We start from the raw sequence: 23,812 nt of genomic DNA, 5'->3' as shown, positions 1-23,812 counted from the left end.
GGAAGGCAGTAGCGTGAGCGCAGAGAGAGGGGATGCTCAAGAAGGAAAGCAATCTGGCAGTCATGTTCCACCAGCTGCAGTATACTGCCAGGTTTGCTCCAGTGATGAAGAGGGAGGGGATGATGAGGGCACTGACTCCACGTGGGTGCCTGACAGGAGAGAGGAGGAGGCGGCACATCTCCAACGAAGCAGGATGCCCTCCGGGGGCCAGCTTAGGAGCAGTACTCCGACTGAATCACACCGCAGAGCTCTGCCTGTGCAGGGCGCTGCCTCTGCGCGTTATTCCAAAAGTTCTTTGGTGTGGGCCTTTTTTGAGACGAGTGCATCAGATCGCACTGCTGCTATTTGCAACATATGTCTCAAGTGTATCTCGCGTGGCCAAAACATCAGCCACTTGGGCACCACGTGCTTGACCAGACACATGTTAACCTGCCATGCAGCTCATTGGCAAGCATACCTTAAAGACCCACACCAAAGAACAAAGCGGACCTCTCCTTGCTCCTCATCAGCTGGGATCTCCAACCCCACTAGACCTATAGTCCTCTCTGAAACCTACACTGAGAGGAATGAAGGTGTAGAATTAGGTGTGTCACAGCCAAGTGCTTCCGGGCCCTCTGCTAGCAGTACACCCAGGTCCGATTATAGCAGGCAAATTTCCCTGCCCCAGCTGTTGGACCGTCGAAAGAAGTTCACTCCCAGCCATCCACATGCCCAGCGGTTGAATGCTAGCTTGGCTAAATTGCTAGCACTTCAACTGCTGTCTTTTCAGTTGGTAGACTCGGCCCCCTTCTATGAGTGTGTGCAATGTGCGGTTCCTCAGTGGCAGGTCCCCAAATGCCACTTTTTCTCACGGAAGGTGATTCTGGCTCTCTACTGGCGTTTGGAAGGCAATGTCCATGCCTCGCTGGACAGGGCGGCCAGCAGTAAGGTGCATATTACCGCTACTCATGGTCCAGCAGGCATGGACAGGAACGTTACCTATCCTTCTCGGCCCATTGGGTCACTCTTCTGGCAGCTGGGAAGGATGCAGGACAAGGTGCAGTAGTGTTGGAGGTTGTTCCGCCACTACGCCTCCAAAATGCTACTACTGGTTGTGACACACCTGTCTCCTCCACCCCCTCCTCTTCTTCTTCCTCCGTGGCCTCTTTCAGTGCTTTGTCCTCGGAAACAGTGGTGCTCTGTAGGCGTTCAAGGGGCTACGCAGGCAAAAAGATGCCATGCTGTGCTTGCACAGGTTTGTTTGGGGGACAGGAGCCACACTGGGGCAGATATTTTGTCAGCTCTGCAGGAGCAGGCCGAGAGGTGGTTGATGCCACGCCAGCTTAAGCCAGGAATGGTGGTTTGCGACAATGGCACCAACCTCCTCTCCGCCCTCTGACAGGGACAACTGACCCATGTGTCCTTGTGGCTCATGTCCTTAACCTGGTGGTGCAGCGGTTCTTGGGCAGGTACCCGGGCTTACAGGATGTCCTGAGGCGGGCCAAGAAAGTCTGTGTGCATTTCTGCGGATCATTTAATGCTAGTGCTCAGCTGGCTGAGCTCCAAAAGGAGTTGAACCTGCCCAAGACCCGCAATATATATGACATGCCCACCAGGTGGAACTCAACATTGGCCATGCTGCAGCGGCTGCTCACCCAGCAGAGGGCCATCAATGAGTACCTGTGCGACTACGGCACCAGGACAGGGTCAGGGGAGCTTGTTTATTTTTTTTAACCATGCCAGTGGGGCATGATCAGGGATGCATGCACTGTCCTGTCACCATTTGAGGAGTCCACGAGGATGGTGAGCAGTGACAGTGCATGCATCAGTGACACTGTACCTCTTGTCCACCTGTTGGAGCACACGCTGAGTAGAATAATGGACAGGGCACTTGAGGCAGAACAGAGGCAGGAAGAGGAGGACTTCCTTGCCTCTCAAGGCCCCCTTTATCCAGACAGTGTTCCTGCTGTCCCACCCATCACACAGGAAGAGGAGGAGGAGGAGGCTTGTGTCAGCATAGAGGTGGAGCCTGGCACTCAGCATCAGCAGCAGCAGCAGCAGCAGCAGTCTTTTAGGGATGATTTACAGTCCCAAGAAACCCATGGACTTGTACGTGGCTGGGAGGAGGTGGTTTCGGATCATGTTGTCCTTAGTGACCCAGAGTCGTGGGGGGTCGTCTGGGACTCCCTGAAAGCCTACCTCAGGGGCCTTTTAATTCAACAGGTAGCAAGAGTGAAGGGGATTTCTAAAAGGCGGGAGATTGATGTTAGAAAAGAGATGCTGCTTGCAGAAAGGTCCTATGTGATGAATCCAACCTTTGATACCCAGAAAGAGTGGCTAGAAAGACAGCAGGCTTACAAAATGACCATCATGAGGAAGGCAGAGAATAAACGAATATTTCAGCAACAATGTCAATTTGGAGAAGGAGAGAGAGTCGGTTGTATGCTGTGCTTTTTGATTAGAGCTAACACCTCCCCCCCGGTTGTTTCTGCGGTCAGAGCCCCAGGAGGAGGGATTACGACGGATGTAGGAGAGATAATCCAAGTATTTAGTAATTATTATAAATCTCTCTATACATCCAATAGAGAGCAAGGGAGGGAGAAAATTGATGATTTTCTTCAGGAAATATCAATCCCGACCTTATCAACAGAGGCTAAAAGAGAGCTAGAAGCCCCAATCTCGCTGCAGGAAATCCATTGTGCTGTAGCTGGGATGTCCAATCGGAAATCCCCAGGTCCAGATGGGCTCCCCATAGAAATTTATAAAAAATATGGGGAGGTTCTGCTCCTGGCATTGGCTGGGAGGAGGTGGTTTCGGATCATGTTGTCCTTAGTGACCCAGAGGACTCCGGACCGAATGCCTCAGCTAACCTATGCTGCATGGCCTCCCTGATCCTGCAAAGCCTGCGAAAGGATCCTTGTAATCTTCGGATCAAGGAGAGGGACCATTACTGACTGGCCACTCTCCTTGATCCATGGTATAAGGGTGGGGTTGCGAACCTTATCCTGCCGTCGCAGAGGGAGCAGAGGATGAGACATTTTCGGGAGGCCTTGCAGAAAGGTCTGTGCAAGGCGTTCCCAGAGACTGGGAGGTTACAAACTCCTGGTCCTGGACATTGTGTTGCTGTGGCTTCAGTCAGTCACAGAAGGAGCGGTGGAGAAGGTGTCCATCTGACCGATGCGTTCAGACAATTGTCGCCAGTGTCTGATTTACATAGTGCAGGAATACCTAGGGGCAAGGTCAGACTTGGACACCTTTCCCACTGAAAATCCTCTGGCTTACTGGGTCTTGAGGATGGAACACTGGCCGGAGCTTACACAGTATGCAATTGAGCTACTGGCCTGTCCTGCATCCAGCGTTCTTTCGGAGCACACCTTCAGTGCTCCTGGAGGCTTTGTAACCGAACACAGGGTGCGCCTGTCCACCGACTCGGTTGATCGACTGACTTTCATAAAGATGAATCAGTCTTGGATCACCAGTGTCATGACACCAGCACCAGTGCCTAAGGCCCTATTTTTCAGGCCCCTGTTTAACAGGGGCATGTAATTACAATTGTTGATGCAATTCTTTGCAGCAGGGCTCATTCCTGCACTCCAACTAGAGTATCTGGGAGAGGTTGCAGTGTCGTGGCACCAGCAAGCAGTGCCTAAAGCCCAATTTTTCAGCCCCTGTTTAACAGGGGCATGTAATTACAATTCTTGATATAATATTTCACAGCAGGGCCCATTCCTACGTCCACCGAGAGTAACTGTGAGGACTTATAGTGTTGTGGCACCAGCACCACCACCACAACCATCAAAGGCCCAATTTTTCTACCACTGTTCAACAATGGCATGTAATTACAATTCTTGATATAATCGTTCACAGCAGAGCGCTCCAGCGCCCACCAAGAGTCACTTTGCGTGGCAACACCAACACCTTAGGCCCACATTTCTGCAGAGCATATAGGGCAGGCCCCTACTTTCAAACATACAACTTACAAACGTCTCCTACTTGCAAACGGAAGGAGACAACAGGAAGTGAGATAAAAAAAGACGGACGGCAAAACAAATAATACAGGGGTGATAACCCTTCCCTATGTTTTCCAAAAAGCTTAAAAATAGATTTTTTGGGGAGCGCATGCGCGGAGTCTCCCAAGATGGCCGCCGGCATCTAGAGCTCCGCTCCACCGCAGCCCTGCATTAACCACCGGAGCTTCCAGAGCGCACTAACACTGTACCGGACAGTGGATTCGAGTGGGGGAACACTCAGGGATCCCGCGGATGGCGTCCCCGAGCGCCAGAAAGGATTTGTCCGGCCGCATGAAAGCCGAAAACGGTCCTGTCAGCTATGCCAAGATGGCGGCGGCTACACGAGGCCTCCCAGTCACAGCTCCCCAGGAAGCATCCATAGCGGACCAGGACCAAGAGCGGCTGCCTTTTCAAGGCACAGACTGTGCCCCTTTACAATCAGTAAATTCTCCCTCTTCCACTGAATCTCTGCTGGGCGGATTAAGTGCAGGATATCCCACTACACCTATGAGGGATCCACATACAGGCCTGCTGCTGGCAGTCAGTGAGGCACAGGAAGATTTCCCTCCCCCCACAGACTTTCCTTCCATGATGACTGCTTTCTCACACATGCTTTCCAAAAGCCTAGCTATTCAGGCAAATCAGATCACTACCTCTATACATGCAGATCTGCAGAAAATAGGACTGAGGCTGGACACTGTGGAACAGAAAACTGACCAGGCAGTATCCCGGATCAATCAGAATTCGGCTAGATTGGAAGAGGTTCAGGACCAGCTAGAGACCGCGTTTGCAAAAATCGATGACCTCGAAAACAGGTCGAGAAGATACAATTTCAGGGTACGGGGGATCCCAGAATCTGAAAAAGAGGTACACAAGGTGGTGAGATCTCTCATAAAGAATTTGATCCCTGACATCCCGGATCGCCATTTGGAATTGGATAGAGCACATAGGGCTCTCCAGGCCCCCCGTTCTGACGGTTTACCCAGGGACATTATCGTCAAACCACACTATTACTCAGTGAAGGAGGAGGTCATGCGAAAATCCAGATATGCGGATAATCTCTCGTTTCAGGGTCACAAGATCCAGCTATTCGCTGACCTCTCCCCATACACTATACAGAAGAGACGATCGTTTAAACCCTTGCTACAAGTTTTGTTGGACAAAGAAATCGCTTACAGATGGTCGTTTCCTTTAAGGCTAAATTTTTCTTACAAGAATAAAAGCTTTGGATTCTCCTCGTTCCAGGAAGGTGAAAAACTTTTGCTCCGACTAGGTCTGTTACAATTGGAACCCACAAGGGAACACTCCAACAGGGGTACTCCAGCGTCAACCAAGAGACCTTCCCCAGCGAGCCCGCTGCAGCAGATCTGGCTGACACAAAGCTCCAAACGATCCAAAGAAAATCTGCCACCTTGAGACTTTTTTAGTTTCCCCATATGGGGATGAACTTTCTCTTTTTTGGGGATCCCCTGATTGTGGCACGGGCCACGGGGCACAGGGGTCCTTCGGGGCTCTCTAGGCCCCCTCCTCTTTATAGAGGGTAACGGGTGGGAAGTCTTCCCATATTTTGAAATGTGTATTAGGGCCTTCTTCCCCACCCTATGTTGTCTTGTTTTTTGTTTTCCTTTCGCCACATATCTTTTTGGGGGGGGGGTTTTGTATTTTTGCATTTTGACCTTGATCCAGGTTAACCTCTTTTATATTCAGGTTGAGGTCTCAGACCGTGATATTCAGGACTCGAGCAGTTGCTACAGCGGACTTTTCTCATATCGGAAGGGCCTGACTTGTGATTGCCTTGTCGGGGTTAATATTAGGTCTCCTGTCTGCGGAAGCAGGGAATGCTTTAAGGGATCTGCTTATTTTCAAATTTTGTTTGCAATAGTCCTATACGGGCTCTAGGTAATGGTTTGATAAGGGTATGGCCATTTCTCCACCATCCCTGTTTCTGAGGGGGGGGTGATAGTGGGTCTGGAGCGAGACATGGGGGTCATTTCCCTTGCCATAGGTATAGGATTGCTGTTCCCCTGTTACAGTTCATGATGGGCGCTTTGTTAGCATTTTGATATGAGCCCGTGGCGGCTCAACAGTTTATATAGTTAAAGGTGGCGGGGCGGTGGTGGATTTAGTGCGCTCCCCCTGGTTCAGAGGCACTTTCTCAGCTTCTGAACCACTTACGGGGTAACCTTGTCTGGGGTTACCCCATCCATTCACGGATGAGAGTTGGTTGGAGGGGTTTCCGACCACTCAGGGGGGTGGATGGGGACGGGGGTCCCCTGTATGTATTTTTCTGACAACACAATGGTATTACAACATGGTTTTCCTCATGCTGCTGTCCTTTCTCCCTATGATTGTTTGTCCCTCTTCTTGTTCATCTCTTTCCTTCCTCTTTCTCCACGTGTATATTGCAGACAACGTGAATCTAGCTACGACATCCAGCCTGCACTCCTGGACGTTTATGGGAACTATTGGTGGCTCTGGATTCGACAACAGCGTGGCCCTCTTCATGGGAGCGGTGAGTTCTTGATCAATTGCGTGGGTCTCCCCCCTCTGGTCCATGACTGACACACCTGCTAAAGCGCCCACCCTTAAACTTGTCTCACACAACACTCAAGGCCTTAACTCCCCACTCAAACGTAGGAAGCTACTAGAGCATTACCGCTCCATACACGCGGATATTCTCTTACTACAGGAGACGCACTTCCCTTCCTCTTTCAAACCCACATTTTTACATCAGCATTATCTTCAGTTCTTTTTAGCTTCCGCGGAGAACAAGACTAGAGGGGTGGCAGTGTGTTTCTCCAAACATATAAACCTCTCTCAACCTGAGATTGTTCAGGACCCCCAGGGCCGTTATATTCTGGTTTCGGGACACATAGATGGGGAATGCTACACTTTTGTTTCCTGTTATGCACCCAACAAGGGCCAAAGCTCCTTCTTTGCATCCATGCTGGGGAAGCTACAGAGCCGCCTTCAGGGCACGGTGTTTATTGGAGGTGACTCGAATGTAGCATTTGACTTTTCTCTAGATAAATCGGGATCTGGTGGGTCAAAACCCAAGCGTCCATCGAAACAGAGCGTTAGCATTGCCCGCATGCTCCACTCAGGAGGTCTGATAGATTCCTGGCGAGAGATGAATCCTCGGGCGAAGGATTATACACATTTTTCGGCGCCACACCACACCTATGCCAGAATAGATCACGTTTTTACGAAACCCCAGATGGTCCTTCTGTTAGTTACTGCAAAAATCTTGGACTCGTCCTTGTCGGATCACTCCATGGTGGTTGTAGTATCCAGGAGACCTATGGGTTCTGGGAGCCGCCCATGTTGGCGTCTCCGGGAATCCATTTTGAGCGATCCTGCACATAGCGCAGCTTTGGAGGCTGCTATTCGAGAATACTTTGAGCTGAATGATACCGGGGAGGTAACGCCGGTTACTTTGTGGGCTGCACATAAAACTGTAATGAGAGGCAAATTGATACAGTTGTCCTCTAATCTCAAAGCACAACACCGGGCTGACACACTCAAACTCACGGAGGAGTTCCGTTCACTAGCTAAAGCACACAAACGACGCCCTACGGCAGATTCATTAGCCAAACTAGATGAGGTTAAGGCCCGACTGAATATGTCTTTAACTACAGCGGTTGCTCAACATCTTACTTGGACGGGGGCTAAATTCTATGCACAAAAAGACAGGGTGGGCTCACGTTTAGCAGTAAAACTGACACCCAAGCCACGCTCTCAGTCTTTTCCTAAAATCAGGGTTCACTCAGGGGACCTCTCTCAGAATCCTGTTAAAGTCATGGACACTTTTTTGCGGTTCTACTCGGACTTATACAAGCAGGGGCCTAGTCCCTCCAAGGGTGCTCGAGAGACGCTCCTGAATGTTCTCCCACTGCCCAAGCTCTCGGAGGAACACAGGGATATTATGGAGGATCCGTTCACTCAGGCAGAAGTCCTTGACACTATTAAAACTCTCTCAGTGGGTTCTGCTCCGGGTCCGGACGAATTCTCCAATGGTTATTATAAGAAGTTTGGCCCTTCTCTGGCTCCTTATCTGGTGAAAATGTTTAACTCTCTCAGGGGTGGTACCGCCATGCTTCCGGACATGAACTCAGCATTTATCTCGGTGATTCCAAAACCTGGTAAAGATGCCAGCGAGGTAGGCAATTTTAGGCCTATATCGCTTATCAATAATGACATTAAGATCATGACGAAAATATTGGCGAACAGACTTTTAAGCTTTATCTCTCGGTATATACACAAAGATCAGGTGGGGTTCATCCCTGGGAGACAAGGACCAGACCAGATTAGGCGCGCAGTTGATATTATTTCACTCCTAAAGGCACAATGGGACGGGGGTTCCCCGCAACAGGGGTTTCTGCTGTCCATTGACCTTCATAAGGCCTTTGACTCTATTGATTGGTCATACCTTACGGATATTCTGGAGAGATGGGGGTGCGGAAAATACTTTCTTAATCTCATATCGGCACTTTATTCTAATCCTTCGGCCCAGGTGCGTCTGTTGGGCAGATATTCTAACACGTTTGGTATTGGTAGGGGGACAAGACAGGGGTGCCCACTATCCCCGCTTCTTTTTGCCATAGCCATAGAAACTTTAGCCATTGCCTTACGTTCTAACCCCGACATTAGGGGGGTCATGTGCGGGTCCTGCGAACATAAATGCGCCCTTTATGCGGACGACCTCCTTCTTTTTGTCACTTCGCCCCTGACCTCCATGCCCATAATTAACCGGACTTTATTGGATTTTAGTAAGATTTCGGGACTTCGGGTCAATATGGAGAAATCTTTAGCTCTGAATGTTACGCTCTCCACAGATAAGCTATCACAACTTTCGAAGAATTTTACCTTCTCATGGGCACAATCCCAGCTTCCATACTTAGGAATCAAACTCACTTCAGATATACACACATTATTCAAAGCTAACTATCCCTACATGGCGCAAAAATGTAGAGAGGATTTAGTTCGCTGGTCCGGTTGTGGCATCTCTTGGCTGGGTAGAATTAATGCAGTGAAAATGACACTTCTACCACGATTATTATACTTGTTCCGTTCACTCCCAATTCCGGTCCCCAAAACATTCCTGAACAAAATACAAACGGACATCGTACGGTTTGTCTGGGGGAAGAAAGGTTATAGGTGCCCCTCAGCCACACTCTACCGATTGAAATCTCAAGGGGGGTTGGGTCTTCCCAATTTGTGGGGTTATTATCAAGCGGCACAACTGGCCCAGATATCAATGGCTTTCTCTGGTTCTGTAAAACCGGACTGGTTATTGATGGAACGGCAGTCTATTCCCCACCACACAATAGATTTCCTGATGGGTTGCAACCCTAAACGCAGACCTGCGATTCTGGCTCCCACCCTTTCGCATTCTATGGCGCTTAGATCCAACCTATTCAAACGGGCCTCGTTGATCTCCCCTCTGAAACCACTAACACACATTTTTCATAATGGGGATTTTCCCCCGGGGGAAAATATAGAAGCCTTTAAATGGTGGATGGATAAGGGGCTATACAGAATTGGACATTTTTTTCCCCCTACCGGCCCTCTTTCTTTAACACACTGCAACAAGAAACTAGATATGCCCGATTCGGAAATCTTCAGATTTACACAAATCTCACACTATTTGAATTCCATTTGGACTTCTAAACCACTTCCTCCTTTTATAACGCAATATGAGCATTGGTGTGCGCGGGCTACGGACCAGAGGGGGGGCATCTCCCTGATCTACACGGCTCTTGTGGGGAAGGACGACAAGCCCCCTTATGCTCGAGCATGGGAAGCTGATTTGGGCTGCTCATGGGAATCGAAACAGTGGTTTGGGGCATCGACGAGAGCTCACAAAGGTATCCTTAATGTTTCGCTAATTGAGGCAGGTATCAAAGTCTTGTTTAGATGGTACTATGTTCCTTCCAGGCTGGCAAAATTTTTTCCGGGTTCCTCGTCAGTGTGCTTCAGAGGTTGCGGTCTGGGAGGAGATATGTTTCATGTCTGGTGGTCCTGTCCACGCATCCGCTCCTTTTGGTGGAAAGTGTTTCGTACGGTTAGTTCTATTACGGGGACTGCCTTACTACCGCACCCCAGTTTAGCCTTACTAAATCTTTCCGTCCCGGCTCTTTCCAAACATTTACAGCAATTGGCGTTTTTTGTTTTTCTTGGGGTTAAAATTACGATAGCCAAGGCCTGGAAGAAACACACGGTTTCCTATAAAATGTTTAGATCTAAGGTAACATGGATTATGGTGCAAGAACAAGTAGTGGCCAAGTGGCTTGACAAAACGGAGAGATTCCGGTTGATCTGGGAACCTTGGGCGACATTGTGTAATATTTCTCTTATTCCAGGAGTGCAGCCTGGTACTTTGTCTTCTAGGGCAGGTAACACTTGATTAAGCTTCTTACATTGCCTCTCTTTCTCCTTTCCCCCTTTCCTTTTTCACACGTTTTCTCTCTTCTCTTCTTCTTCACCTCCCTTGGTGTAACGGGATGTGCCCCACAGGGGGTTCTAAGAAAGACGGCAGTCATGTAATGGGCTGGTTATTGGCACAAAATTCCTTTAGGCATCTAAGGTAATTGAACTTTGTAGGGATGGGATGGGAGTGTCCTGGTCTTGGCGGACGGGCCTAGCCTCTGGTCTGCAGGTGGATCCCGTTTGGGGCGCCGGGGGGTCTGAGGCTCGTGTGCTTCGACCAGACATACTCCCTCTTAGGGGATGAACTGGCGGTTATGGGTTCAAGATATTACCAATGTTTTGTCACTGTACTTCCTGTTGACTTTATAGTTTGGTTTTGTTATATTCTGGTCTAGATCCATGTATGTCTAGCTCGGCTGTACTTATGTACGGGTGGATTTAGCTTGTGTGTTTTGAGGATTGTTTATCTTTTCTGTTCTGATGAAAATCTTCAATAAACATTATTAAAATTAAAAAATAGATTTTTTGACTGGAGCTACACTTTAAAAATGTACCAGTTCAAATTTACAAACAGATTCTACTTAACACAACAAACCTACACAGTCCCTGTCTTGTTTGCACCGCCTGTATACTGCTGTTCTGAATATATAGGGCCTGGGGACCCCACGCTTTTCCTTTTTTTAATTCGGGTACGGGGTTTCCCTTAATATCTGTACAAGACTCAAAGTGGCTGGTAATGGGCAGGGGGGGCTACCCATGCCATTTTTTTCTCAATGATTTTCATCCATATTGCCGGAACCAGACATGACATTAAAACCGCAAGCAGTTTTAAATTACTTTTTTTCTGTTAAATGTAATTTTGTACAGGGACTTTTCTAAACACGGGAAACACATGCCACTTCATAGGCATACTATAGTCACCCTCCAGGCATGATATTTAAATTAATATTTCACTTTTTTTTCACTTTAATCTTCATTAAAATCAGTGCTCCAGAAAAAAAGGCTGTTTTAAAAAAAAAGTTGTTATTGACCCATGTCCCCTGGAGCAGGAACCGGGTCCCCAAACCCTTTTTAGGACAATATCTTGCATTTTAGCCATTAAAATTAGCACTTTTTCAAGTGCTTTCAAGTCCCATAGACTTCAATGGGGTTCTAAAGTTCGCACAAATTTTCGGTCCGTTCGAAAGTTCTGGTGCAAACCGAACCGGGGGGTGTTCGGCTCATCCCTACTCAAAACTAAGATCAGTTAAATTTTTATTTCAAAATTTCTCTTTTCATGTATTTTTTTTCATGGTTTATTTTTCATTGGGAGAGCTTGTTAAATTGATCTGAACTACTTTTTTCCATTTCTGACACTAATTAGTCCATCAGCGACAGCTGTAACAGATGTGGTCCACTGGGAAGACTTGGATACAGTGATTGCAACAGTTTCTAAATCTAAATTGTGAGTGAAGTGGCAGCTTTTTTTTTTTGTAATTGTTTATTTAAAATTTTCAACATCATACAGAAGAAAATATACATGCAATATTAATATTAACATATCGAGATTGCAGGTATACTTTGATTACAAGGCATACAAAATCTAAACATATAGAGGCATAGCGATGTGATTAAAGTAGTGATCTTCTACCGTATCTTTAAGGGGGTTATAGACAGAAACTGTAAACAGACTATGTAACTTCAAAGAGAGCTTTAAGGAAAAAAAATAGATTTCAGACCTTCTCTCGGGGACATGTATGTATCCAGGTTTAACTAAGTAGGAGCAATCCCATCAGAGCCATATGTAGACTCATCCCATGTTGACCAAATTTTAGAAAATTTCTGCATCTTACCCTCCACTACGGCCGTCAAGTGTTCCATTCTGCGTATGTCAGCTACAGTGGTGATCAATTGCGGAAGTGTAGGTGGAGAGGTGGACAACCATAACCTGGGTATGACCCTTTTAGCAGCCAATAAGACGAAGGACAACAATCTGCGCAAGGCCTTAGAAATACCAGAGAAAGGGAGGCCTAGCAGATAATGCATGGGCGTCAGGGGAATAGGAGTGCCAGCCAGTGTTTCTAACAGATTTTGGACTTGGAGCCAGAACTGGTGGACTAGGGGGCAGTCCCAAAAAATATGGTAGTGAGAGCCGACTTCCCCACCACATCTCCAGCATTGCTTCGAAATTAACCTGTTACGGGCATGTAGAATATCTGGAGTCCTATACCAGTGCATTAGAACTTTGTATGCAGTTTCCTTGTGGGTCACACATCGAGATATTCTGGAAGTGTGCTCCCATATGTTCCCCCAGTCCACCAGGGAAATATCGTGTTGTAGAATCTGAGACCATTTCCTCATGTAGTGGTGGGTGTTCACCGTCATAGGTATGGCGTCATGTAATATTGTGTAAATAGTAGAGATCAGTCTGGGTTCGTAAGGACCCTTAGCACATAGGCTCTCAAAGTCTGTGGGTTTGTCCAGAGTCAGAGAAGGGGACCTGATAGAGAAAAAGTGTCTGATCTGTAAGTATGAATGTAGAAGCCTTTGGGGGATCTGGTGTTGCTTTTGCAAGGTGGGAAAAGTCAATAAATGGCGTGTCGCCGGGTTAACAAAGTGTCGGAGTTGAAAGAGTCCCGCTTGGGTCCATGGTAGCATACGATCATAGGACAGGCTATCTGGGATGTCTGGGTTAAATAGGATATTTAAAAGCGGTGGACACGGTGAGGATAGGGAAAAGTGGCCATTGCACCTTTTCCAGATATTCAACGTGAACAACATGGGAGCTAGGCATATGCGCCGTAATTGGGGCATATGAAGGGCAGTAGAAGGCCAAAGCATATAGCAAGGATGTACCGGGGCTGTAACACTCATTTCTATTTCTGACCATCTATTTGGGGCCTTCCGGGAGGTCCAGGAGGTAAGACCTCTCAGGTGTGTGGCATAATAGTATTTAATGAAATCTGGGCCTCCGAGCCCCCCCCTATTCCTCCGAGCCAGGACCACTGTCCCCGCTAACCTGTGGGAAGTGTTATTCCAAACAAAACGGAGGCTTCTCCTTTGAAGGGATTTCAACTGTGACATAGGGATAGCCACAGGTAAAGTTTCAAACAAATATAATAACTTAGGGAGGATAGACATTTTAAGGACATTGATTCGGCCCAACAGGGATAGGGGGAGAGATGTCCAGTATGTCAGCAAGCGATTAATTTCCGAGAACAGGGGGGGGGGATTGGCCTTATATAAAGTATCATAGGAAGCAGTAATGCGAACCCCCAGGTATTTAAGTGAGTGAGGACACCAGTGGTAATTATACTTACTTTGGAGCGAAGATAAGAGGGACGGGGTTATGTTTACAGGTAATGCTTCGGTTTTAGTATCATTAATTTTGAAACCCGAGAGGCTACCAAAAGTGGATAGTAGGTGATGAAGGTGTGGTAGGGATGTGTGCGGGTGGGTGAGAGTTAGGAGGACATCATCCGCGAATAAGGATATTTTATATTCTGCGTTGCGGAGGCAAACTCCTTTAATATCTGAACATTCCCGTATAGCCGCAGCTAGGGGTTCCAGACTGAGGATAAAGAGCAATGGCGATAGAGGGCAACCCTGTCTCGTACCATTGCTAAGGGAAAACGGACGGGACAGATGGGAGGAGAGTTGTACCTGGGAGGTGGGCTTCGAGTATAGGGCTTGGAGGGCGTGAATAAAGGGGCCTGAAAATCCAAAGTGGTTTAGTATCGCAAACATAAATGGCCAGCTAAGGCGGTCAAATGCCTTTTGGGCATCTAAACTGAGTATCAAAGCGGGGTTTTTAGTTTTAGTAAGCAGGTCTATAAGGTCAATTGTGCGGCGAGTATTGTTCCCCGCATGTCTTGTGGGAACGAAACCCACCTGGTCTCTATGGATCAACGCTGGCAGCAGTAGAGAGAGCCTGTTCGCTAGAATCTTGGTAAAGATTTTGTAATCAGAGTTCAATAGGGCTATGGGACGATAATTGTCAGGGAGGGAAGGATCCTTATCTGGTTTAGGGATAGTGGTTATGACTGCATGTAGGAACGAGGGGTGTGGTATTGTGCCCTGGAGCAGTGAGGAGAATAGGGTCAGCAGGTGTGGGGACAGGGACTCTAGGAACGTCTTATAATAGGAGTATGGAAGGCCATCTGGTCCTGGGGCTTTATGTGTGGGGAGATGTTTAATTACGTCAACTAGTTCGTCAGTGGAGATAGGTTGGTTTAAGGAGGAGCGTTGCTCTGGTGAGAGTTTTGGGAGGTGAATAGATGATAGGAAGGAGTCCAACCTGTCTTGTGGGAACTGATCCTGTGTGCCCGTGTTCAGGCAGTTGTAAAGTTTGTTATAATATTCTCTGAATACTCCGGACATGGTCTGAGGGCAGTGCGTTGGTGTACCGTCTGATTGAAGTATATAATCAGGAATGGATAAAAAGGGCCGGGGCTTACGTTTGTGGACAAGCATCCTATGTGGTTTGTCTGCAAACTCATAGAACTTTCGCTTAGACCATAACATTGATTTTGAAATGTCCTTTGCGTCTATAGCCTTAATGTGGTTGCGAATAGTAGTTACTGCACGCAAGCGATCCACCGTAGGGGAGCGGAGTAACCGCGCCTCCGCCACCTGCAGCTGGGCCACAAGCTCCACCCTCAGCCTAACAGAGTCCCGCTTCAGACGTGAGCCGGCTGAGATGCACTCCCCCCTAAAAACTGCCTTGTGGGCCTCCCACACAGTAGATATATCTGAAATGGAGCCTACATTGAGATGGAAAAACTCCTCCAATCTCTTGAGCAGTCTATCTTTGGTTTCAGCATGTCGCAATAGAGACTCATTCAGTCTCCAGTGGCAAGTTTTAGGTGATGCGTTATGGAGCGTCACATTGAGAGTGATGGGGGCGTGATCAGACCACGTGATAGGCTCTATTTCAGAGGATACTACATTGGGTAGCAAGGATGCAGTTATTAGAAAGTGGTCCAGTCGGGAATACAATTTATGTGGGGGGAGAAAAAGGTGTATTGGCGATGGGTGGGATGTTTCACTCTCCATGCATCAAAGAGATTGTGGGAGTGGATTAGTTTGCGAAAGGAGGTGGACAGTTTAAGAGTTTGGAGGGACGGGGTTTGTTGAGAGAGTGCTAATCTATCCCTACCAGGGGACATACACATGTTGAAATCCCTGCCTATGATTGCGAAAGGCTGAGAGAAGGAGCGCAGCCGATCCAATACTCTAGTGAGGAAGCCAATTTGTCCCGTATTAGGGGCATAAATATTGCGGAGGCAAACTCCTTTAATATCTGAACATTCCCGTATAGCCGCAGCTAGGGGTTCCAGACTGAGGATAAAGAGCAATGGCGATAGAGGGCAACCCTGTCTCGTACCATTGCTAAGGGAAAACGGACGGGACAGATGGGAGGAGAGTTGTACCTGGGAGGTGGGCTTCGAGTATAGGGCTTGGAGGGCGTGAATAAAGGGGCCTGAAAATCCAAAGTGGTTTAGTATCGCAAACATAAATGGCCAGCTAAGGCGGTCAAATGCCTTTTGGGCATCTAAACTGAGTATCAAAGCGGGGTTTTTAGTTTTAGTAAGCAGGTCTATAAGGTCAATTGTGCGGCGAGTATTGTTCCCCGCATGTCTTGTGGGAACGAAACCCACCTGGTCTCTATGGATCAACGCTGGCAGCAGTAGAGAGAGCCTGTTCGCTAGAATCTTGGTAAAGATTTTGTAATCAGAGTTCAATAGGGCTATGGGACGATAATTGTCAGGGAGGGAAGGATCCTTATCTGGTTTAGGGATAGTGGTTATGACTGCATGTAGGAACGAGGGGTGTGGTATTGTGCCCAGGAGCAGTGAGGAGAATAGGGTCAGCAGGTGTGGGGACAGGGACTCTAGGAACGTCTTATAATAGGAGTATGGAAGGCCATCTGGTCCTGGGGCTTTATGTGTGGGGAGATGTTTAATTACGTCAACTAGTTCGTCAGTGGAGATAGGTTGGTTTAAGGAGGAGCGTTGCTCTGGTGAGAGTTTTGGGAGGTGAATAGATGATAGGAAGGAGTCCAACCTGTCTTGTGGGAACTGATCCTGTGTGCCCGTGTTCAGGCAGTTGTAAAGTTTGTTATAATATTCTCTGAATACTCCGGACATGGTCTGAGGGCAGTGCGTTGGTGTACCGTCTGATTGCAGTATATAATCAGGAATGGATAAAAAGGGCCGGGGCTTAAGTTTGTGGACAAGTATCCTATGTGGTTTGTCTGCAAACTCATAGAACTTTCGCTTAGACCATAACATTGATTTTGAAATGTCCTTTGCGTCTATAGCCTTAATGTGGTTGCGAATAGTAGTTACTGCACGCAAGCGATCCACCGTAGGGGAGCGGAGTAACCGCGCCTCCGCCACCTGCAGCTGGGCCACAAGCTCCACCCTCAGCCTAACAGAGTCCCGCTTCAGACGTGAGCCGGCTGAGATGCACTCCCCCCTAAAAACTGCCTTGTGGGCCTCCCACACAGTAGATATATCTGAAATGGAGCCTACATTGAGATGGAAAAACTCCTCCAATCTCTTGAGCAGTCTATCTTTGGTTTCAGCATGTCGCAATAGAGACTCATTCAGTCTCCAGTGGCAAGTTTTAGGTGATGCGTTATGGAGCGTCACATTGAGAGTGATGGGGGCGTGATCAGACCACGTGATAGGCTCTATTTCAGAGGATACTACATTGGGTAGCAAGGGTGCAGTTATTAGAAAGTGGTCCAGTCGGGAATACAATTTATGTGGGGGGGAGAAAAAGGTGTATTGGCGATGGGTGGGATGTTTCACTCTCCATGCATCAAAGAGATTGTGGGAGCGGATTAGTTTGCGAAAGGAGGTGGACAGTTTAAGAGTTTGGAGGGACGGGGTTTGTTCAGAGAGTGCTAATCTATCCCTACCAGGGGACATACACATGTTGAAATCCCTGCCTATGATTGCGAAAGGCTGAGAGAAGGAGTGCAGCCGATCCAATACTCTAGTGAGGAAGCCAATTTGTCCCGTATTAGGGGCATAAATATTAGTTAAGGTAAAGGAGGTGTTCAGGTGAGAACAGTTCAGGAGTATAAACCGACCTTGGGGATCTAGGATCGAAGCAAGGATCCGTATAGGGCATGAACGTTTAATCAAAATGGCTACTCCGGCCTTCCCAGATGGGCTGGAGGCCATAAAAACAGTAGGGTACAGCTTGGAGGCAAATTTAAATGAGCCCTCCGGGCGGAAGTGCGTCTCCTGAACCATTATCACATCAGCCCCTGAGGATTTGAATTCCCGCAAGGCTAGCCAGCGTTTTCTTAAGGAATTCAAGCCCTTAACATTACAGGAAAATATTTTTAGAGCCATAATACATTCATGGAATAATTAGCAGATGATATTGGAATCTGGTACATGTGGTTGGAGTGTTCTGATCTAAGGAGGTCTGGAAGAGGCATATACACATCAGCATTTCCTAGTAACATAATATTGTATGTCAAGTTTACAACCTGCAGCGACATGTAAGAACCAGGACAGGTCAAAAAAGGACCTGGTATAAACTTTAAAAAATTAAAAAAAATAACCTGAGTAAAATATAGAGAGACAAAAATGAAGAGACAAAAAACAAAAAACAAAAAACATAAAACATAAAACATGTATCTTGAAAGCCTGAAGGATATAAAATCTTCAGGAAGCCAAGGCAGAATACCTTGGACCTATAAAGGGACATAACAAACATTTGGAGTGGTAAACTATGTACCGCTCCCGCAAAGAATGATTAACCTCGGACTCTTAACATTTGAACAGTGGTCAGACATACCATCATCGACTGGGAGTACAATACCAGCCGGAGGGGCCCCGCGGGGGGGGGGGGGGGGGGAGGAGGCTCATTGAGCACTACAGAAATGGGAGAGATTTAAAGTTAGGGGGATGTTCCCCGAAGAGTTCCTGAAGAGGTCCGATAGGTTCCTGGAAACCAAGGGTAAGGAGGTGCAATTCGGACAGGCTCTGGAACTTCAGGTGGGTTGTTTAGGCACGTTGGGGCGTTGCGGTGTGGAGAAGCCTCTCTGATGTCTCCGACGAACTGGGGTCCAAATTGCCGTAGGGGCTTGGAGAGGTTTGGGGGCCAGAGCGGGCGGGGGGAGTTGGAGGTCCTCTTCCGGGACAGGTGGGAGGCCCAAATTGCGAATGAAGGCCTCACATTCATGCAATTCTCTGATAGAGTATTGTGTGCCATCTTTGGATGCTGACAGCCGAAAAGGGAAACCCCATCTGTAGGGGATTTGGTGTAGTTGGAGCTGTGCAGTGATTGGTCGGAGGTTGCGCCTTTTGGCCAAGGTGATGGGAGAAAGGTCGCTGAAGATCTGGATCTTAGAGCCTTTGAAATTGATGTGATTTTTATTGCGTGTGGCTGCAGTTAAAGCTTCCTTGCTGTCATAATAGTGGAAACGGACTATAATGTTCCTTGGATTGGATCCAGGAGGAGGTTTAGGGGCCAAAGATCTATGGACTCTGTCTAGACGCCAATCGATATCTGGTATGTGCGGAGCCAGAGTGACAAACAGATCAAGCAAGTATACCCGCAACTCCTTATCACTGACTGTTTCAGGGACTCCACGAATCCTCACGTTTGAGCGACGTTCTCTATTCTCCAAATCTTCTTGTTGTAGTTGTATTTGGGAGACTGTGTGTTTAAGAAATGCGTTTTCGTCCTCCAATACGTGCATGTATTGCACATTCTCATCAAATTTAGATTCCAAAGTGGCAGTACGCTCTCCAAGCTGGTCGATCTCTCCCCTAAGCTCCTGAGCAAGCTTTCCAACCTCTTTAGCTATATTGCGTGTCAAATCCTGTAGGAGTGTCTGTAGTTTCAGGTCCAGGACCGTTACCGTAATTGCTTCGGCAGGATTTGTTTGCTGGGTAGAGCCACCTTTGTGAAGAGAACTAGGTGTGGAGGGCAGGGGGTCGGTGGCCTCTAGTGGTTCTGCCAACGTGTGTAAGGCTGGAGATTGCGATCTGTGTAGGTATCGCTCCATGACGTGTGCAGGACGGGAGGTCGATGGTGGGATAAAGCCTTGATATATATTCTTTTGAAAACCAACTTTGCCCATGTAGTATCCGGAGGGGTCCGGGGGGCAGCTGATAATGACCCTGTGTATGTGAGAGCTTATGAAGCGGTGCAGGGTCCCTTAGGAAAGGAGCAGTATATTAAGCCATACTAAGACATGATGTCAGCGTTGTTAGTCGCCCATGAGTTCTGCTAGTTTGCGCTGATTCCAACAACTGAAATTATGAAAGTCTCAGGAGAAGGGGGTATGTCTCTTTAGGGGCTTGTTGAAGAGGCTGTGTAGGGAGAGCTGACTGGTGAGTAGATGACTCCCGTGGACTCACCGTAGCTGTCTGCCTTGATGGTCAAACAATTTCACCCAGATCAGGGGGGGCCTCCTGGATTGGACCACGGAGACTCCGAGCGGAGATGGCGGAGGCCAAGCCAGGTGTAGCCTGGAGAAGGGGCCTTAACCGGAGCTCTAACCCACTAGGGCAGTAGTCAGGCTGTGAAGAGCCTGAATCCAGGAGGAGGCCGGGTCGGGGAGAGGGCCGTGGAGCTGTGGGGATGGGGAGAGTGTCCAGAACACAGCAGGGCGAGGTCTGGGGAAAGCAAGGGCCCCCTGGGCTAAGACAGTGCCTCACCTGCAGTCCGTGGAGCTCACAATCACCGCCTCTACTTCAGCTGTCTTGGGATCTTGGAGTGTGGGGGGATGAGATGGCAGCTGTAGTGTCCAGGTTCCAGTGAGTAGGCCCCCTGCCAGGCGCTGGGGCAGGAAGGTGTAGTAACTGGCAGGCTTCACTGGGCCTCGCTAGGCCTCACTAGGCCGCATCCGCGGCAGACAGTCCCGGGGGCCCCTCGGACCTCCAGAGGTCCCCAGTTAGTGACTAGGGCAGGCCAGGTGGTAAGGGGAGCCGAGCAGCCCACCAGGAGGGCCTCCGTTAGCGTGGTTGAGGAGGGTGGAGGCCGGGAAGACGGCCGCGGCGTCCTCCCGCCGGGCGCTGGTGTAGGAAAGTGCGGGGACTGGCTGGCTGTACTAGGCCGCACTAGGCCGCACTAGGCCGCATCCGCGGCAGACAATTCCGGCGGCCCCACGGGCCTCTGGACCTTACCGGGCACAGAGTAGGGCAGTCCGGATGGTGGGGAGATCCACTGCCAGGTCCCCCGTTGAAGTGGTGGAGGAGGATGAAGGGCGAGGAAGATGGCGGCGGCGGCCGAGGACGGACAAGGCCGGTGTCTCTCTCCGCGGATCCCAGGCCAGTCTCGTCCCAATTTTCTTCCAGGCTGAGGCAGGACAGGTGGTAGGGTGCATAGGCCGAAGGATTGGGGAAAAACGGCCGTGTATGCACCCGGATTGCTGCGGATTACACTTGGCACTCAGGAGCAGTCTGTGAACACGTCCGTCCTGGGTCACTTCCGGGTACGCCCCCGAGGTGGCAGCTTTATGAAACCTATAAAAGCCCAACTGAATTCAAGAGAAAAACAATGCGACAAGAGTCGCACTAATATCCAAAGGGCCTGTATGAACTTGATCTTTCAATTTATAGTATTCAGATTGTGTATAACATTTTAGGAATTGTTGATTTTAAACGGCATACATCCAAGACATGAACTCATCTTCAAAAAACATCTCTGTGACCAACTTTGTTCTGGTGGGGCTTATTGAGATTGAATCATTTGGATATGTATGTGCTCTTTTGGCTCTTGCATTATTTTCAGTCACATTGTTTATGAGTTCTATGATTGTCTATATAACCTGGACAGAGAAAAGCTTGCATGAGCCTATGTACATCTTTATATGCGTCTTGGTTATGAATGTGATGTTGGGGAATGCATCATATTATCCCAAGCTGGCCATTGACTTGTTGTCTGGATGCTCAACCATTTCACTCACAGGATGTCTCTGTCAATCTTTCTGTATCCAATTTTATGCAGCTAGCGAATTGTATATTTTTACGACAATGGCATATGATCGATATCTGGCTGTAGGCCACCCTCTGAGATACCACACTCTGATGACCAACATTACAACTCAAAAAATATCACTTGCCCTATGTGTTTTCAATGTGGTGCTAGTACTTGTGGATACATCGTTGACCTTGAGGCTAACTTTTTGTGGGGTAAATATCAACAATGTCTTTTGTGAGAGAATTTCTCTACAACCGCTTGCTTGTAATGATATAACAGTTAACGTGATGTATGATACGATTTTGACCTCGTGCCTTGTGATTGGCTGCTTGCTTGTAATAATGTACTGTTATATAAGAACAGTTGTCATCTGTCTGAAACTTTCTGCAGAATCCTCTCTGAAAGCTCTGCATACATTGATGACTCACATGTTGGCCTTCTCCATTTATATGGGCACCCTCTTGTTTGTTAATTTCCGGTACAGTCTAACCACAGGTTCTGGATCAACCAAAGTTGATGTTATCATACCTTTGATCGGTACCAGCATAGCTATTTCTGCAAACCCTCTGATCTACGGGATAAGGACCAAAGCTCTCAGAGAAAAAATTGCATGCAACCTGCATAAAATTGTTTGCAGACAAAAAGAATAAAATTACCATGGTAGAGATGTGTTATTTTTCCAAATTTCTTTTCACCTTTTTTGGGATTCTTTATGAAACAGAGGGCTGTAGTCCTGCCTGTTATGCTGTGTACACACGACTGGACTTTCCGGCAAGCCGATCGCGTGTGGGCTAATCCGATCGTTTTTCATTATAAAAATCTGACGGACCTAGAAATAGAACATGTTTCTAATCTGTATGATGGACTCAATTCATATCAGGAAAACCGTTCATCTGTATGCTGGTCCGACGGACCAAATACGAAGCAAGGCGAGCTACTGGCTATTGAACTTCCTTTTTTAGTCCTGTCTTACGTCATCACGTTCAAAACGAACGGACTTTCGAACGGCCTTAGTCCGTTCGCGTGTCGCCAAGTCCGTTTGTTCGGAAGTCCGTCGGAACTTTGCTGAAAAATCCGCCGGGAAGACCATCGGACCTAGTCTGCCGGAAAGTCCAGTCGCTTGTACGTGGCATTAGTCAGTTGCGGCTGGTGAAGTTTTTGGATGGGGGGGGCGCCAGACCCTGCCCATCATGACCCCGCCCACCATTTTGGCCCCTCCCACTTCTCATAAAACACGCCCCTTATGTAATCGGAAAAAAAAATTGACGTGGGTTCCCCCTCCGAGAGCATACCAGGCCCTTAGGTCTGGTATGGATTCCAAGGGGAACCCCCTACGCCGAAAAAACGGCGTGGGGGTCCCCCCCAGATCCACACCAGACCCTTATCCGAGCACGCTACCCGGCCGGCCAGGAAAGGGGGTGGGGACGAGCGGGCGCCCCCCCCCTCCTGAGCCGTACCAGGCCGCGTGCCCTCAACATGGGGGGGTGCCTTGGGGGAGGGGGGGGCGTGCGGCCCCCCCACCCCAAAGCACCTTGTCCCCATGTTGATGAGGACAAGGGCCTCTTCCCGATAACCCTGGCCGTTGGTTGTCGGGGTCTGCGGGCGGGGGGCTTATCGGAATCCGGGAGCCCCCTTTAATAAGGGGGCCCCGGATACCGGTCCCCCACCCTATGTGAATGAGTATGGGGTACAATGTACCCCTACCCATTCACCTGTGAAAAAAAGTACAAAAAAAAAACACAACACAGGGTTAAAATATTTTATTGCACAGCTCCGGGGGTCTTCCGTCTTCGGGGGTCTTCTCGCCGGACTCCTCCGCTATCTTCTTGTAGCTCTTTTGCTAGCGGAGGAGTCCGGCTTTCTTCCTCGCCGCCGGCCTCTTCTCCCGACTTCGGGGGTCTTGTCCCCCTCTTCGGTTCTTCTGCCGGGCCACCGCGCCTTCTTGTAGACTCCTCCGCTAGCAAAAGAGCTACAAGAAGATAGCGAAGGAGTCCGGCGAGAAGACCCCCGAAGACGGAAGACCCCCGGAGCTGTGCAATAAAATATTTTAACCCTGTGTTTTTTTTTTGTACTTTTTTTCACAGGTGAATGGGTAGGGGTACATTGTACCCCATACTCATTCACATAGGGTGGGGGGCCGGTATCCGGGGGCCCCCTTATTAAAGGGGGCTCCCGGATTCCGATAAGCCCCCCGCCCGCAGACCCCGACAACCAACGGCCAGGGTTGTCGGGAAGAGGCCCTTGTCCTCATCGACATGGGGACAAGGTGCTTTGGGGTGGGGGGGCCGCACGCCCCCCCTCCCCCAAGGCACCCCCCCATGTTGAGGGCACGCGGCCTGGTACGGCTCAGGAGGGGGGGGCCGCCCGCTCGTCACCACCCCCCTTCCTGGCCGGCCGGGTAGCGTGCTCGGATAAGGGTCTGGTGTGGATCTGGGGGGGACCCCCACGCCGTTTTTTCG

General features: G+C 48.8%; 1 protein-coding gene across 1 annotated transcript; it reads left to right on the top strand.

The window, feature by feature from the left end:
• The first annotated feature begins 21,052 nt into the window (after positions 1-21,052).
• LOC143927088 (olfactory receptor 6N1-like) lies at positions 21,053-22,003 on the top strand. The gene has a single exon (XM_077451045.1). It carries the CDS (start codon positions 21,053-21,055, stop codon positions 22,001-22,003), a length of 951 nt encoding a protein of 316 aa, XP_077307171.1.
• Positions 22,004-23,812: the final 1,809 nt, after the last annotated feature.

Source organism: Lithobates pipiens, unplaced genomic scaffold (assembly GCF_037356315.1).
Source record: "Lithobates pipiens isolate NorthernLeopardFrog02 unplaced genomic scaffold, aLitPip1_a1.2 Scaffold_23, whole genome shotgun sequence".
NCBI lineage: Eukaryota > Metazoa > Chordata > Amphibia > Anura > Ranidae > Lithobates > Lithobates pipiens.
The sequence above is the reverse complement of the archived record's forward strand: the minus strand, read 5'-3'. Positions and strand labels throughout refer to the sequence as shown.